This window comes from Microcaecilia unicolor, chromosome 2, assembly GCF_901765095.1.
Source record: "Microcaecilia unicolor chromosome 2, aMicUni1.1, whole genome shotgun sequence".
In the NCBI taxonomy this organism is placed as follows: Eukaryota; Metazoa; Chordata; class Amphibia; order Gymnophiona; family Siphonopidae; genus Microcaecilia; species Microcaecilia unicolor.
In genome coordinates, this window is record NC_044032.1 from 489,407,628 (window position 1) to 489,421,610 (window position 13,983).

A 13,983-nucleotide genomic window follows, 5' to 3' on the forward strand; every position below is an offset into this window, starting at 1 on the left:
CCCTCCAGTTCATGTGTAGGAGGGTGAGTTCATTCCCTCCCGGAGGATGTGTGTATTCCCTCCATAAATACAAAGAGGAGGACGAGTTTATTCCCTCCAGGAGGATGTGTTCATTCCCTCCTTTTGAGTTCATGCCCTTGTTATGGGGCCATCGTTCGCTGTGAGGAAAGTTCATATTATTCCCATTGCGGTTTTTTATACTGCTTTGGAAGCTTCAAATACTGAAGAGGCAGTGGAGCTAGCTGACCATGTGGCACTGTGAAATTTGAGTGCTCTCTATCTCCCCCTGCTGGTGGATGGACACAACCCATACGTAATGGCTTCATCTGCTATGACTAAAGGAAAGAAAATTACCAAGGTAAGAACCTAATTTTCCCATACAGGAAATGCCAAATATTGCAAATAATGCAAAATACCGCCGCAAGGATTCTTTGCTGAGCCTCCTGTTCACAACGCAACAATGATTTTGCTACTGAGAGAAAAACATGTGATTTATACTAAATTGAACCCGCCGATTCCAAATATGAACTCTGAGTTTGCCTGACATGTCTAGATTTTAAGTTATACATGCAAAGCCTATTCACTTATAATATTAATGCTTGGGATGCATTTGTGCTAGTAGTGCAGAACTTCCTTGGGAACAGACGAGCTGAAAACAATGCTGAACTAGTAGACAACATGCTTAAAGCATATGAACAACTTGGCTGCCGAATGTCATTGAAAATGCATTTCTTACATTCCCATCTTGACTTTTTCCCACCCAATTTGGGATACGTAAGTGACGAACATGGAGAGAGGTTCCATAAAGACATTTCTACAATGGAGAACAGATATCAAGGCCGCTGGAATCCCAACATGATGGGAGACTACTGCTGGTTTTTGCAACGGGAAAATATGACCGGTCACAAACGCAAAAGTAGATGCCTGAAGCACTTTTAACAGTACTGGGCCTTGCTGAAGTAAGACTTTTAAACTGGAATACGAGACTTTTTAGAAATTTTGTTATTCCATTGCATTTTCATATACTGTTAACTTTGATGTAGATCAGGTAATTGTTGGAATAAAACTCGTTCTGTAAAAAATTATTCAATGCTTTCCAAGTGCTTAATTCATTTGGGCAAACTTATGCATAACAAAATTTCCTGACGTGTTACATCAATTCTGACTGCAGATTTGGAATACGCACACTGAATTTAGTATAGGACAAATGGTTTTTGGCCAGTAGCACACGAAAATTTTTTTTTGTTGTGCTGTGTAATCCTTCATCACTTCTTCAGCAGCTCCATTTGCTACCAGTTGATTAAATTTAAGGTGCTAGCTTTAACCCTCAAGGTCTTCTATAGTGGTACCCCGGTTTATCTCTCCTCTCTGGTGACTCCTCCATATACACTATCTCGTACTCTGCGTTCCTTAAAGGACAATAGACTAATTCTTCTGCACCCATCTAAAACTAGATGGGAATCCACTCGATCTAGTGCTTTTTATTTTGTCTCACCAGCATTATGGGAAAGGGGGGAAGGGAAATGGGACTTGATATACCGCCTTTCTGAGATTTTTTGCAACTACATTCAAAGCGGTTTACATATATTCAGGTACTTATTTTGTACCAGGTGCAATGGAGGGTTAAGTGGTTTGCCCAGAGTCACAAGGAGCTGCAGTGGGAATTAAACTTGGTTACCTAGGATCAAAGTCCACTGCACTAACCACTAGGCTACTCCTCCACTTATGGAATTCTCTCCCACAAGTTCTCCGGCTGGAATTGTCATATACTTCCTTTCGGGCTTTATTGAAGATTCCCTTTTTTCACCAGGCTTTTCTGATATAGGTCCAGGTAGATTCTGCAATGGGAGTCAGGTAGCTGTTAGTAACATGCAGGTTTAATTTCTGTGTGGATTATTCTAGTTTACTTCTTTTGTAACCTTGTTATGTTGTATGATTGTACTTTGTGTGAATGTCTTATGCAGCTAGGTCTTTCCTATTTTAAATTGGTGTTCTTTTCCATTTTATTTGTAAACCACTTTAATTTGTTCGTAATAAAAGCGGTATAGTACATTTTAATAAATGATAAACGATTACTGATGAAGAACAGTAATACGGATTATTAATAACTAAAACATGGACCAGTTTCCGAAGCAAAGGGTGATGAAATAAATGTTGACTAGGATGAATCACTTTTAGTTTGAAACGTCACTTGCCTGCAGTGGCGTTTCTAGGGGGGGGGGGCGGTGGGTGCGGTCCGCCCCAGGTGCACGCCTGTCCTCCGTTCATTCCATGCTTCTTCTCTGCCCCGGAACAGATTACTTCCTGTTCCGGGGCAGAGAAGAAGCATGGAACGAACGGAGGACAGGCGCGCGCGGCACCCCCCACCCCCAGCGGCGTGCAACCGGGGGTGTCCTTTCGCGGGGGGGGGGTGTCCTTTTGCCGGGGGGAGGGGGGGTGCATCGGCGATCCGCCCCGGGTGTCAGCCCCCCTATGAACACCACTGCTTGCCTGCAAAAGAAATATGCACCTGAAAATTAGGAGATACACTAGACACCCTCATCTTGAGTGTGGAAACAATGAGGACTGTAAGTACTAAAAATAAGTAGTAGTAGTAGGACTTTGTTACAGTTCCATGTTCTGCAATAAGAGCCTTTGACTTCGCCGAGATTTGGTTTCATCCTGTAGGTGGACAGCCAATGGCAACTGGTTTACTCGGGTTCCCTTTGCTTATCTTTTGTTTAAAGATCAGAAACCATTCAGTGTGACATATGTACAATAATAGGAGAAACCAGGAGAGGAAGGAGAAACTTTCTCACATCATTGTATGTGTATATGCATGCTTGGATGTGTTTATGGGAGGCTATATATGTTTGTGTCTGTACATGTGTTTGTATTTTTGAATGTGTCTGTGCACTTTTTATATATCTATGATCAGGAGAGGAGATGAGAGAAGGCAGTTTGAAAGGTGCAATTCACCATATAAATGCATTATGGTATCTTTGGAGGGGTTTCATTTACCAGTCTCCCACCAGATGCAGAAGCTTCACTTTTATAGCACAGAGACTTTATCCAGATCACCACCTCTCTTTATGTGAACTGCCTTCCAGTTCTCCATCCCCACTGCCTTTCCGTTGGCTGGATCCTAGCTAGTGTCTTTGCTGATAGTTACAGTGGAAGCAGTCAAAGCAGGCTCATTACAAAAAAGCTGCAGATAGAGGTTTAAACTCAAGTAATCTGTGGATATTTTTATAGCATTCTACGTTCAGGACATTAATGTACAATTCTGATTAAAGCCAGACATTTCGCAGTGCAAGCTTGTTAGGGCCTTCCCATAGTAACAGATGTTACGTGGCAATTCACAAAGCAACCAATAAGAAAACCTGTCCGATTCTTGAAGTAGTTTCAGAGGAGAATTAAAAGCAAAGAAAATGAAATAAAGGGATAGGGGAATGTTAACACTTCTGTGGGGTCTGCATATGTTTGTGTATCTTTCTGTTTTGTATTGTGTTTGTGGAGGAAGTAATTGAAAACGGGAGCTGAGCAGACTTCTACGGTCTACGCCCTGATCGTGACTGAATAGATAGGGATGGGCTGGAGTGTAAATTTTAAGGGGCTTCGATGTTAGCTTCAGAACTTAGTACAAGAACAGTACTGGGCAGACTTCTATGGTCTGTGCCCTGAGAAAGGCAAGGACAAATCAAACTCTGGTATAGATATAAAGTATCGCATACCATGTAAAATGAGTTTATCTTGTTGGGCAGGCTGGATTGCCCCGTACAGGTCTTTGTCTGCCGTCATTTACTATTTTTATTTATTTTATTTTTGTTACATTTGTATCCCGCGCTTTCCCACTCATGGCAGGCTCAATGCGGCTTACATGGGGCAATAGAGGGTTAAGTGACTTGCCCAGAGTCACAAGGAGCTGCCTGTGCCGGGAATCGAACTCAGGTCCTCAGTTCCCCAGGACCAAAGTCCACCACCCTAACCACTAGGCCACTCCTCCACTATGTTACTTTGGAGTTGGAGGGCCACTTGTGGGGTGGTAAGTTTGATGGACAGGGACCCTGTAGTTTGGACAATGTCAGGGTAGTTGTGGTAGGGCATTTGCTGTGGAGTAATTTTTGGGTTTGGGGCTGTTTGTGGGATGTAGACATTGCAGATAGTATAGTTTTGGGTACAGGTATAGGGGCTGTTTTATGGGGGTGGGGCACTTGCAGGGTGTGCTTTAGGGGATGGGGCAGATACAGGGACTTTTTTGTGGGGTGATGTGGAAGTTGCAGGGGGCAGTTTTGGGAGGATAGCTTGTTTGGGGTATTTTTAGGGCTGATTGTAGTTGTGAGGGAGGTGAAGCTTTTGGGAGTGGGGATTGGAAGAGTAAGGAATCTTAGCGTTTCAACTGCATTGCCCTGTTATTTAACTTAAACATTTCACTCAATGTTCTCTGTTACAGAAGTTAAAAATCCTTTCCCCCCTTTTTTTTTTTTTTTAAATAAATTTCTATTCTCCCACCCCCTTATACCAAGTTTAATCTCATTCCATTAATTTCTGCTACAGAAGCTGGAAGTCCTTCTTGCATAGAAATGCATTCGGTCATTTTCTTGCTTGTATTTGGGGTGGGGGGGGGGTGGAGGTTATCCCTCGAACCCCTAGTCTGATGTCTCTTTTTTACTGGGATTTCAGGCATGCCGGGTTTCATCCCATAGCATTAAATTTTTGGAGAGTTATTTTGCCCCCAGACATATGGACGAACAGCCATTCTCAATCTCTTTTGAATAATTCTTTCCAGTTTCTGTTTGGGTTGGGAAGAAGAAAAAGAATTGGAGCACAAAATCCCAGGCATCACTGTACAATTTCTAGATGCCATAGTGGTCTGGTGCACAGGATTATTGAGTCTCGATGTAAAGATTCTAGTGAAATAGCTGAACTGTAAAATCTTTCCAGAAAAATGTTAAACAGGCATGTACAGAGAGTCGGTAATACAAAGGTACACAAGGTTAATACTGAAGAAATTCTTCAAATAAAACATGTTATTTTAGTAGTTTCATCAGTGTGGCATATTTTAAATCATATTAGAACTTTGTTTCAAGTACTGTTTTAGATACATTGAACAGCTCTAGTGTTTTGCATTTGTTACATTTTTCACTGCTTTACAAAAATATGCTTTCGTAGGTAAAATGTGTGTGGTTTTTTTCTAGCTGGTGAAGACGTGGTTGATCTTACTTGTGACTCTTCAGATCCAGTAGTTGTTGATCTAACTCATAATGATTCTGTTGTAGTAAGTACCAATTTGATACAAAGAATTTTGAGAAATGTATTTTGTGTGTGTGTATATTTATAGCCATGAATAAATATTTTAAAATATTAAATCCATTGTGAGATTACTAGAGTTTCCTGTGGCTGGTGTTTCAAGATTCTGCAGCATAAACTTGCATGTTAAATTATGCAGTTTTTTTAAAAACAAAATGTATAAGAGAAACATTTTCTGACTGTTAAGTGCCCTATTTATTGGGGGGGGGGGGGGGGGGGAATAGTTCTTAGTGATTTGGTGCAAGGAAAGAAGAAGAAGGATATTGAGTAAAGGAAGAGATTTGGAGGGGTGGAATGCGAGAGTGACTCTGATGAAGGAGAGATGAAGTTTTAGGCAGATTGCAAAATAGGCATAATCATGGAGCAGAGCAAAGGGAAAGAAAGGGAGGAGAATGATCCGTACTCACACCACACAACTTCCATACCGTTTGGATCCAGTCATATTCTCCCTGCATCTCTTCTCTGATCCTCTCACTCATTCTTCACATTTCCTTTCCTTTACACAATCCATAGTTCTTTGCTTCCGCTGGTAGTAGTAGTCTTCTCTCTCTTTCTCCTCCCTCTCTGATTTCATTTGTATAATATGTGAGGAAGAAGAGGAGATGGTGACAGCAATACACTGCTTCAGGCCATGTCTCCCCCTCTTTCACCTGGTTCTGTTCTGTATCATTTTTGAAATGTCCATAAGCTTCAAAGCACAAGCATAGGAAGGAAAGGATGTGGTTTGAAGTGCTACACTGATGCTGTCCTTATTCTTAGAATGGATCACTATATAGAGGAGGGAGAAATGGGAGTACTGCCTGGACACTGATGCTATTGTCATACTTCAGTCCTCATTCTCTAATTGCAGTTCTTGATTGGAGAATTGGCAGGAAGGGCTGGATTTTATACTTCTTATTGTGGAATCACAGGGCACTAGGTACTCTAACTATTGTAATGCCAACATGCAGGAAGAACTTTTGTAGACCCTGTGTTAGAGATTCCTGACCACCTCTTTCTAGAAAGTGGTAGAGAGAAAATAGATGTTATCAAGCAACCTTGATATTAAACACCATTGCTAATGTACCTGAATATGGGTGGTTCAGTGACATTGAACATTGCTGCTTCATTTTGGATTTGTTCATCCTGTACTCTCCTTGACTCCCTCAGATTTTCACAAAGCTGCCTTGTAATAATCCTTCCTTCTACTAAGGTTCTTCTTTTTCTTATGTAGCACCATTTGACATGGAATGGAATGCAATATCCACAGAGCTTCAATTGGAAAGCTCTTACCCACAGTTTTAAAAAGGGTTAAAGACTTAGCAGTTTTTGTTAGCCTTAAATGAGGCATGCTCACTCTAGGACCCTAACAGGTTTCATTACTCGTCTCTATGTAAACCTGAAGGTAGACAAAGTGATGGGATTGGGTGGCATACATCCCTGAGAATACTGAGGGAAGTTCTGGTAGCTCTGCTGTCTGATCTTTTCAGTGCCTCTCTAGAGTCAGGAGGTCCTTGAAGACTGGAGAGGGATAGATGTGGTCCCTCTCCACAAAAGTGGAGCTACAAGCTGTTTAGTTTGACCTCTGAGATAAGTAAATTAATGAAAATGCATCTAAAACAGAGAATAGTGACGTTTGTGGAATCCAATTGATTGTAGGACTTGAGGCAGCATGTTTTTACTAGAGGCAAGTCTTGTGAGAAAAATCTGATTAATTTCTTTGACTGGCTTGAGAGAGAGTGCTAGATGTGGTATAACTAGATTTTAGTAAAGCATTTTACTCAGTTTTGTGTAGATGACTTATAAATAGACCGAATGCACTCAGTATGGACATTAAAGTGACTAGGTTAGGAACTGGTTGTGTGGAAGGCAACAGTATAGTTCACTGAGGGAAGTGATGTTATAAGTGATGTGCCGTAAGGATTGGTTCTAGTTCCAATTCATAACATTTTTGTAAGTAATATTGTGGAAGGGTTGTGGTAAGATTTGCCTCTTTCCTGTTGATACCAAAATCTGTAATAGGGTAAACACTTCTGATCATATGGATAAAATGAGTAGGGACTTCGCAAAGCTTGAAGAATGGTCCAGAATATGGCAGCTTAAGATTTATTGCTAAACAAAATGCAGGGTAATGCATTTTGGCTACAAAATCCCAATGGAGTGATACAGTTTAGGGGATGAAGTATTTTTTGTGTACAAAAGAGGGGCGGGGTTTTGGGTGTGAGATTGGTAAGCTCTGCTCAGGAGAGGGACCTTGGGGTGATGTCTGAAGATCTCAAGGTGACGAAACAGTGCGACAAGGTGGTGGCTGCGGCCAGAAGATTGCTAGGCTGCATAGAGAGGGGTATAATCAGCAGAAGAAAAAAAGATGTTGTCTCTCTCAAGGCATTGGTGAGGCCCCACTTGGAGTATTGTGTTCAGTTTTGAAGACCTTACCTTGCTAAAGACATAAAAAGGCTTGAAGCAGTTCATTGAAAAGCATTGAAAATGGTAGGAGGTTTACGTAGCAAGACGTATATGGAGAGACTTGCTGACCTAAACATGTATACTCTGGAGGAAAGGAGAAACAGGGGTGATATGATACAGACATTCAAATATTTAAGAAGTATTAATCCGCAATCAAACCTTTTCCAGAGACGGGAAGGTGGTAGAACTAGAGGACATGAATTGAAGTTGAAAGAGGGCTGACTCGGGAATAATGTCAGGAAGTAGTGCTGAGAGGGTGGTAGATACCTGGAATGCCCTCCCATGGGAAGTGGTAGAGATGAAAACTGTAACGGAATTCAAAAATGCGTGGGACAAAAACTAAGGAATCCTATTTAGAAGGATCGGATCCAAAGAAGCTTAGGGGAGATTAGTTAGGAAAGCCAGTGCTGGGCAAACTTCTATGGTCTGTGCCCTGATCGTGACTGAATTGAAGCTTTTCAGGGGCTATGACAACAATTTCAGAAATTTAGAACAAGGCCAGTGCTGGGCAGACTTCTATGGTCTATGCTGTAAAAAATGCAAGGACAAATCAAAATCAGTTATACATTTGATGTATCACTTCATACCATATATAATGAGTTTATCTTGTTAGGCAGACTGGATGAACTATACTGGTCTTTCTCTGCCACCATCTTCAGTCTGCGTACTGGTCAGGCTGCTCTTTCTGAGAGGTCCTGCTGCTGCCTTGGACCGTGCTGCTTTTCTGGGTGAGTGCTTCCCTGTTTTGCGCGAGACTTGTATGACAGCAGAATCGGTGAAAAGATGTTCCCATTGTGGTAAGAGGCGATCTGCAGTGGAATTTGTGTGACTGGGTGCTCCGAGACCTTGGTGGGAAAGAGTGACACTCCCCCCCCCCCCCCCAGCAGTCTGTTTCCCGCACTGGCGCGGCAGGAGAGCATGCCATCCTGCAGGCGCCTGCCAACATGATTCCCTGCCTCAGGTGTTTTGGTGGCTTCCAGCGCTTCACAGCCTGCAGCAGTTTTGGGTGCGCCTGTGGGGGGAGGTCCTGTTCTTCCCTTGGGGCTTCTCCAGGGTTTGTTGCAGAGTCTGCTGGGCTGGGGATTTCGTTCTTTTCATGCACCATGCTTATTTACTTAAGAGAACCTTACATCAGCACTCTTTTTCTGATGTTCCCACCCCAGGGGGGTTTCTGCGCCGGATTTGGGCTTGGTAGATCCATCTTCCGTGGAGGATTCATCTTTCAAGAGGCATCGTCTGGGTGCCGTTTCTGAGGTGGGGTCGTTGGGCCCACCTCTGTCTCCCTGTCTCTAGCCACGCTTTCTGGGGAGTCCTTGCACCCTTCTCTCATTGATAAAGCTGGAGGAATGGTGAGGTAGTCTACGAGTCTGATGATCCTTCTGCTGTGTGCCTGTTTCATAGGGATGAGCTGCCTTCACTCATCTCTAGCGCCTCGGAGGCCTTAAATATTGCTGACATGGAGGTGCAAGCTGCAGCTATGGTCAACCCCAAAATGGATGAGAAAGCCGTCCTTTCCCGAACCTGAGACCATTCAGGAGCTTATTTCAGCTCAGTAGGCCGAACCTAATGGGGGTTTGAAGATGTCTTGCCTGTATCCTGTGGCTACGGGTTATGAGGAGAAGTTTCTCCTTCCCGAGGTCGATGCCTTGGTTAAGGCAGTTACTAAGAAGACCGCTCTTCCGATGGAGAAGGGTGGCACTGAAGGACAAGCAGGATCGGCATCTGGAGACCACTCTAAAGCATGCTTTTGAGGTGTCTATCTGCAGGTCTTACTCCCCCAGAGCATGCCTTAGCTGGTTGCAGCAGGCGCTCAAGCAGTGCCAGGGTTCGGTGCTGTCTTTTGGGGCTCCTTGTCCCCACATGGAGTCGGGGCTTACTTACTTGGCTGAATCCCTGTATGATTTGGTGTGTGCTTCGGCCAAACAGATGGCACTGGTGGTGTCTTTCCGCCATTTGTTGTGGCTTTGTTATTGGGCTGCGGACATGGCGTCTAAGCAGCGTCTTACACATCTGCCCTTTCAAGGTGAGCTTCTTTTTGGGGAAGATCTCAAGAAGATTGTTAAAGATTTGGGGGATTTTAAGTCTGAGGCTACCCAAGGATAATCCCAAGCCCTCGTCAAGGGTGGTGTCAGCTAGGCCCCACCTTCGGGAAGCTCGCCGGTACCGGCTGGGCAGGTCTGCGGGATCCTTTCAGTGCCCTCATTTTCAGCAGTGCTCTTCCTTTCAAAGGTACAAGCACCACTTGGGTACTTCAGCACTTCAGGGAGCGGGGCGGATGCTCGACCCTGTGATGGTTCGCCGGTCTGCTCTTTGGTGCCCAGCATAGGTGATCGGCTGACTCGTATGAATTGTGGACCAAAATCACTTCCGACCAGTGGGTCTTAGATGTTATCAGAGAAGATTATAAGCTAGAATTTGCCTCTCCTGTAAGTGAAGTGTTTTCAAGATTCCAAATGTTCCATGGCCTCTAAATGAGCAGCAGTCCAGACCAAATTGCAGTCACTGGTGGACCTGGGGGCGGTGTTGTCTGTGCCCCTCTTCGAGACCCGCTCGGGTCAATATTAGATTTATTTTGTAGTGCCTCGAAAAGGGGGCTGTTACCGCCCCATTCTCGATCTCCAGAATGTCAGTCTCTTTCAGTGTGGCATTTCCACATGGAGACTCTGTGGTCCGTTGTGGCGGCGGTGCAGCTGGGGGAGTTTTACTGCCCTATACCTCCAAGGAGGCCTACTTGCATATCCCTATTTGTCCGTCTCCTCAGTGGTTCCTCCGTTTTGCGATTTTGGGGCATTATTTCCAGTTTTGGGCCTTGCCCTTTGGCCTTGCTACTGCCCCTCACACCTTTTCCAAGGTGATGGTAGTTGTGACAGCATTCCATCACAAGGAGGGCATCGTAGTGCACCCCTTTCTCGATGACTGACTAGCTGATCTGCGTGGAATCTGAGCAAAAGAATTGCAATGCCCCCGATCGGGTCCTGGCCCTGTTACAGTCCTTGGGCTGGGTGGTTAATTTTCTGAAGAGTCACCTCATGCCTTCTCAGACCATGGAATACCTGGGGATCTGATTTGACACGGTTCAGGGCCGTGTGTTTCTGCCAGAAGGCAGGAGGGTCAAGCTTCAGGCTCAGGTGTACAACCTCTTGATGTTGTCAAGTCCACAATTACGTTCAGGTGTTGGGCTCAATAGCGGCCACTTTGGAGGTGGGGCTGTGGGCGAGAGCCCACAGGTGTCATCTTCAGCATTCTCTGCTAAGCAGATGGTTGCCAGTGTCCCATGAGTATCAGTGGCGTCTTCCATGGCTGCTCCAGGTGCTGCAGAGCATGAGCTGGTGGTTTTGTAAGTCCCCCCACTGCAGAAGGGGATGCCCTTGTCAGCTCTGCAGTGGGTGGTGGTAGTCACAGATGCCAGCCTGTCAGGTTGGGGTGCCCACTGTCTTCATTCTCGTGCCCAGGGGCTATTGACAGTGCAGGAGGCGGCATGGCCATTTAACTGCCTGGAACTGTGAGCGATGTTGTATGCACTGAAAGCTTTTCAAGACTCTTTATTGGGCAAGGTGGTTAATGTTCTCTCTGACAACACAACGGCAGTGGCTTACGTCAATCAGCAGGGCAGTACCCAGAGTTGGGGTCTAGCCGCCAAGGCTTGTCTCATGGAGTGGGCCAGGGACCACATGCTCTGTCTGACCACAGCTCACATCGTGGGTCATTCCAATGAGCAGGCAGATTTTTTTCAGTTGTCATCTCCTGGACTCTGCGGAATGGGAACGGTCCATGGAGGTCTTTCGTAGGATATGTCAGAAGTGGGGGATGCTGGAGGTAGATCTGATGACATCCTAGGTGAACGCCAAGGCACCCACCTTCTTCAGTTGACGACTGGAGTTTGTACGCAGGGCTGGAGGCTCTGCTGCAGACCTGGCCAGAGAGAGCTATGTTTTACTTTTTCCCTCCTTAGCCACTCATTGGCAGAATGCTGCACAGGATCCAGCACCATCGGGGTCGCTTATTCTGGTTGCCCCAGACTGGCTGCGGCACCCTTGGTATGCAGATCTTGTGCGTCTGCTGGTGGAGCTGCATTTTCAGCTTCCAGTCAGTCCCAGCCCTCCTACATCAGGATCCGATTCAGATGGAGGATCCCTCCCACTTTTGGTCTTACAGCCTGGCTCTTGAGAGGTCGCATTGAGGAAGGAGAGTTATTCGGATGCGGTGATAGCTACCTTACTGTGGGCTTGTAAGCGGCCTACTTCGACTTTGTATGCTCATGTGTGGTGGACCTTTGAGGGGTGGTGTGTCTCGCGCTTGGTTGCCACTGCAGGCTTCAGTTCCTCAGCTGTTGCCCTTTTTGCAGGATGGTTTACAGAAGGGCTTGGCCTATAATCGCCAGTGAGTTCAAGTGGCTGCTTTGGCTTGCTACCGGGGGCGGGTGTCAGACTCTTCTCTGGCTTTGCATCCAGATGTGGTGTGATTTTTGAGAGGGGTTCTGCATCTTCGCCCGCCGCTTCACTGGGCTTGCCCGCCCTGGAGCCTCAATCTGGATCTCTGAGCTCTTCAGAAAGTGCTCTTTGAGCTGTTGCGCAGGGCTTCCAACAAGGATCTTGTCCTCAAAGCTGTGTTTTTGGTGGCTATTACGTCAGCGTGAAGGATCTTGGAAATTCAGGCATTTTCCTGCAGTTTTCTGAGTCTGGGGTCACTTTGCATACGGTTCCTTCGTTTTTGCCGAAGGTGGTCTTCGCTTGTGGTCTCAACCAGCCTCTCTTTCTTCCTTATTTTCGGGAGGAGGATTGTCCCTCAGATTTTGTGGCTCTTTGGCTCTTGGATGTTCGGCAGGTTCTTTGCCATTATTTTTAGATGTTTAATGAGTTTCGTTGTTCGTATCTTTTTTTCATGCTTCTGGCTGGGCCTTGACGGGAGGATGCGGTGTCTAAGGCGACTATATCCAAGTGGATTAAGGAAGCCATTTCCTCTGCGTATGTTTTGGAAAGCTGTGTTTTTCTGGAGGCATTGAGAGCTCATTCCACAAGGGTGCAATTGGCGTCATGGGTGGAGATGAGTGCTGTCCCTAAACAAGATATGTCGAGTGGCTACTTGGGCCTCTTTGCACACCTTTTCTAAGCATTATAAAGTGGATGTGGCCACTAAATCAGATGCTTTCTTGGTGCAGCGGTTCTGTCTCGGGGAGCGGCGGCTTCCCACCCTCATTAGAGATTGCTTTGGTACATCCCACCAATTCCTGGATTCATCTGCTGAAGCTAAGGAAGGTAAAATTGTCTCGCCTGCTGAAAACTTACTTTCCTTTAGTTGCAGCAGATGAATCCAGGATCCCTGTCTTTTTTTTTTTTTTTTTTTTTTTTTTTTTTTTACTGTGTGGTTTTCTGCATGATTTCTCTTAGTTCTCCAGAACAAAAGAAAGAAAGAAATCGGACACAATCTTCTCTTCAGGCAGGATTTTCTTTGATTTCCTTGGTGAGGAAGGCTCTGGGTATTTTTCTTTTTATCTGATCCTGCTTTGTGAGGCAACATATACTGAATGAAGGAGGAACTAGCCATCTGATATCGCTACCTTCAGTTTATTATCTCTATCTCCACCCTCTGGTAGATGGACACAACCCACCAGTTCCTGGATTTATCTGCTGCGACTAAAGGAAAGAAAATTATCAGCAGGAAAGGCATAATTTTACCATAGCTTGAAACAAAACTTTTACATTTTAGCAGCATAACAGAAGTAAAATTACCAAGTATAAGCATAATTACAATCAACTCAGGCAAATTGAATCCTAGTAATAGGAATAAGATATCATGTCAGAAATAGAACGTAAAATGATTCGGTACTGATCTGGCTTTGATTTATATTTTTGTCAATGAATGATCAGGTTTTAGTCTTTAACTATAACCAATGCACAATCATATTATGCTGAATCTTGTATCCTTTATTTGTAATATGAACTGGTCTTTAAATATGTAACTGGTCTCTCTTGAATTTTCCTTGTTGCTACCCCTATTCTTTCTATATTAATATGCCTACATCTGTGTGTTCCTGTCTGTTTTTTTTATGTAGTTTTCAAGGTAAATGCAAAGTGTTCTATTATTCTCTAAACCAGAAGTGGGCAACCCTTATGCATAGAAGGCCACATGAATGTCAGTATTTTCTGTAGCAGGCCACACACAGAAAATTAACTATTGCATCCAATGCCAACAAAACTCAGTGAATGAACATAAATTATTACCAGAATGGTCTGTTACCCTATATTTCTA

The 13,983-nt window shown here is 44.6% G+C and overlaps 1 protein-coding gene across 3 annotated transcripts in view; it reads left to right on the top strand.

The window, feature by feature from the left end:
- Nucleotides 1-13,983, top strand: part of RNF4 (ring finger protein 4) — a 172,117-nt gene that overhangs the window by 89,255 nt on the left and 68,879 nt on the right. For all 3 annotated transcript variants that reach the window (XM_030191115.1, XM_030191116.1, XM_030191117.1), the window contains one exon: nucleotides 5,178-5,257. In XM_030191115.1, the coding sequence (XP_030046975.1) occupies nucleotides 5,178-5,257 (80 nt within the window). The remainder of the gene's footprint in view (nucleotides 1-5,177; nucleotides 5,258-13,983) is intronic.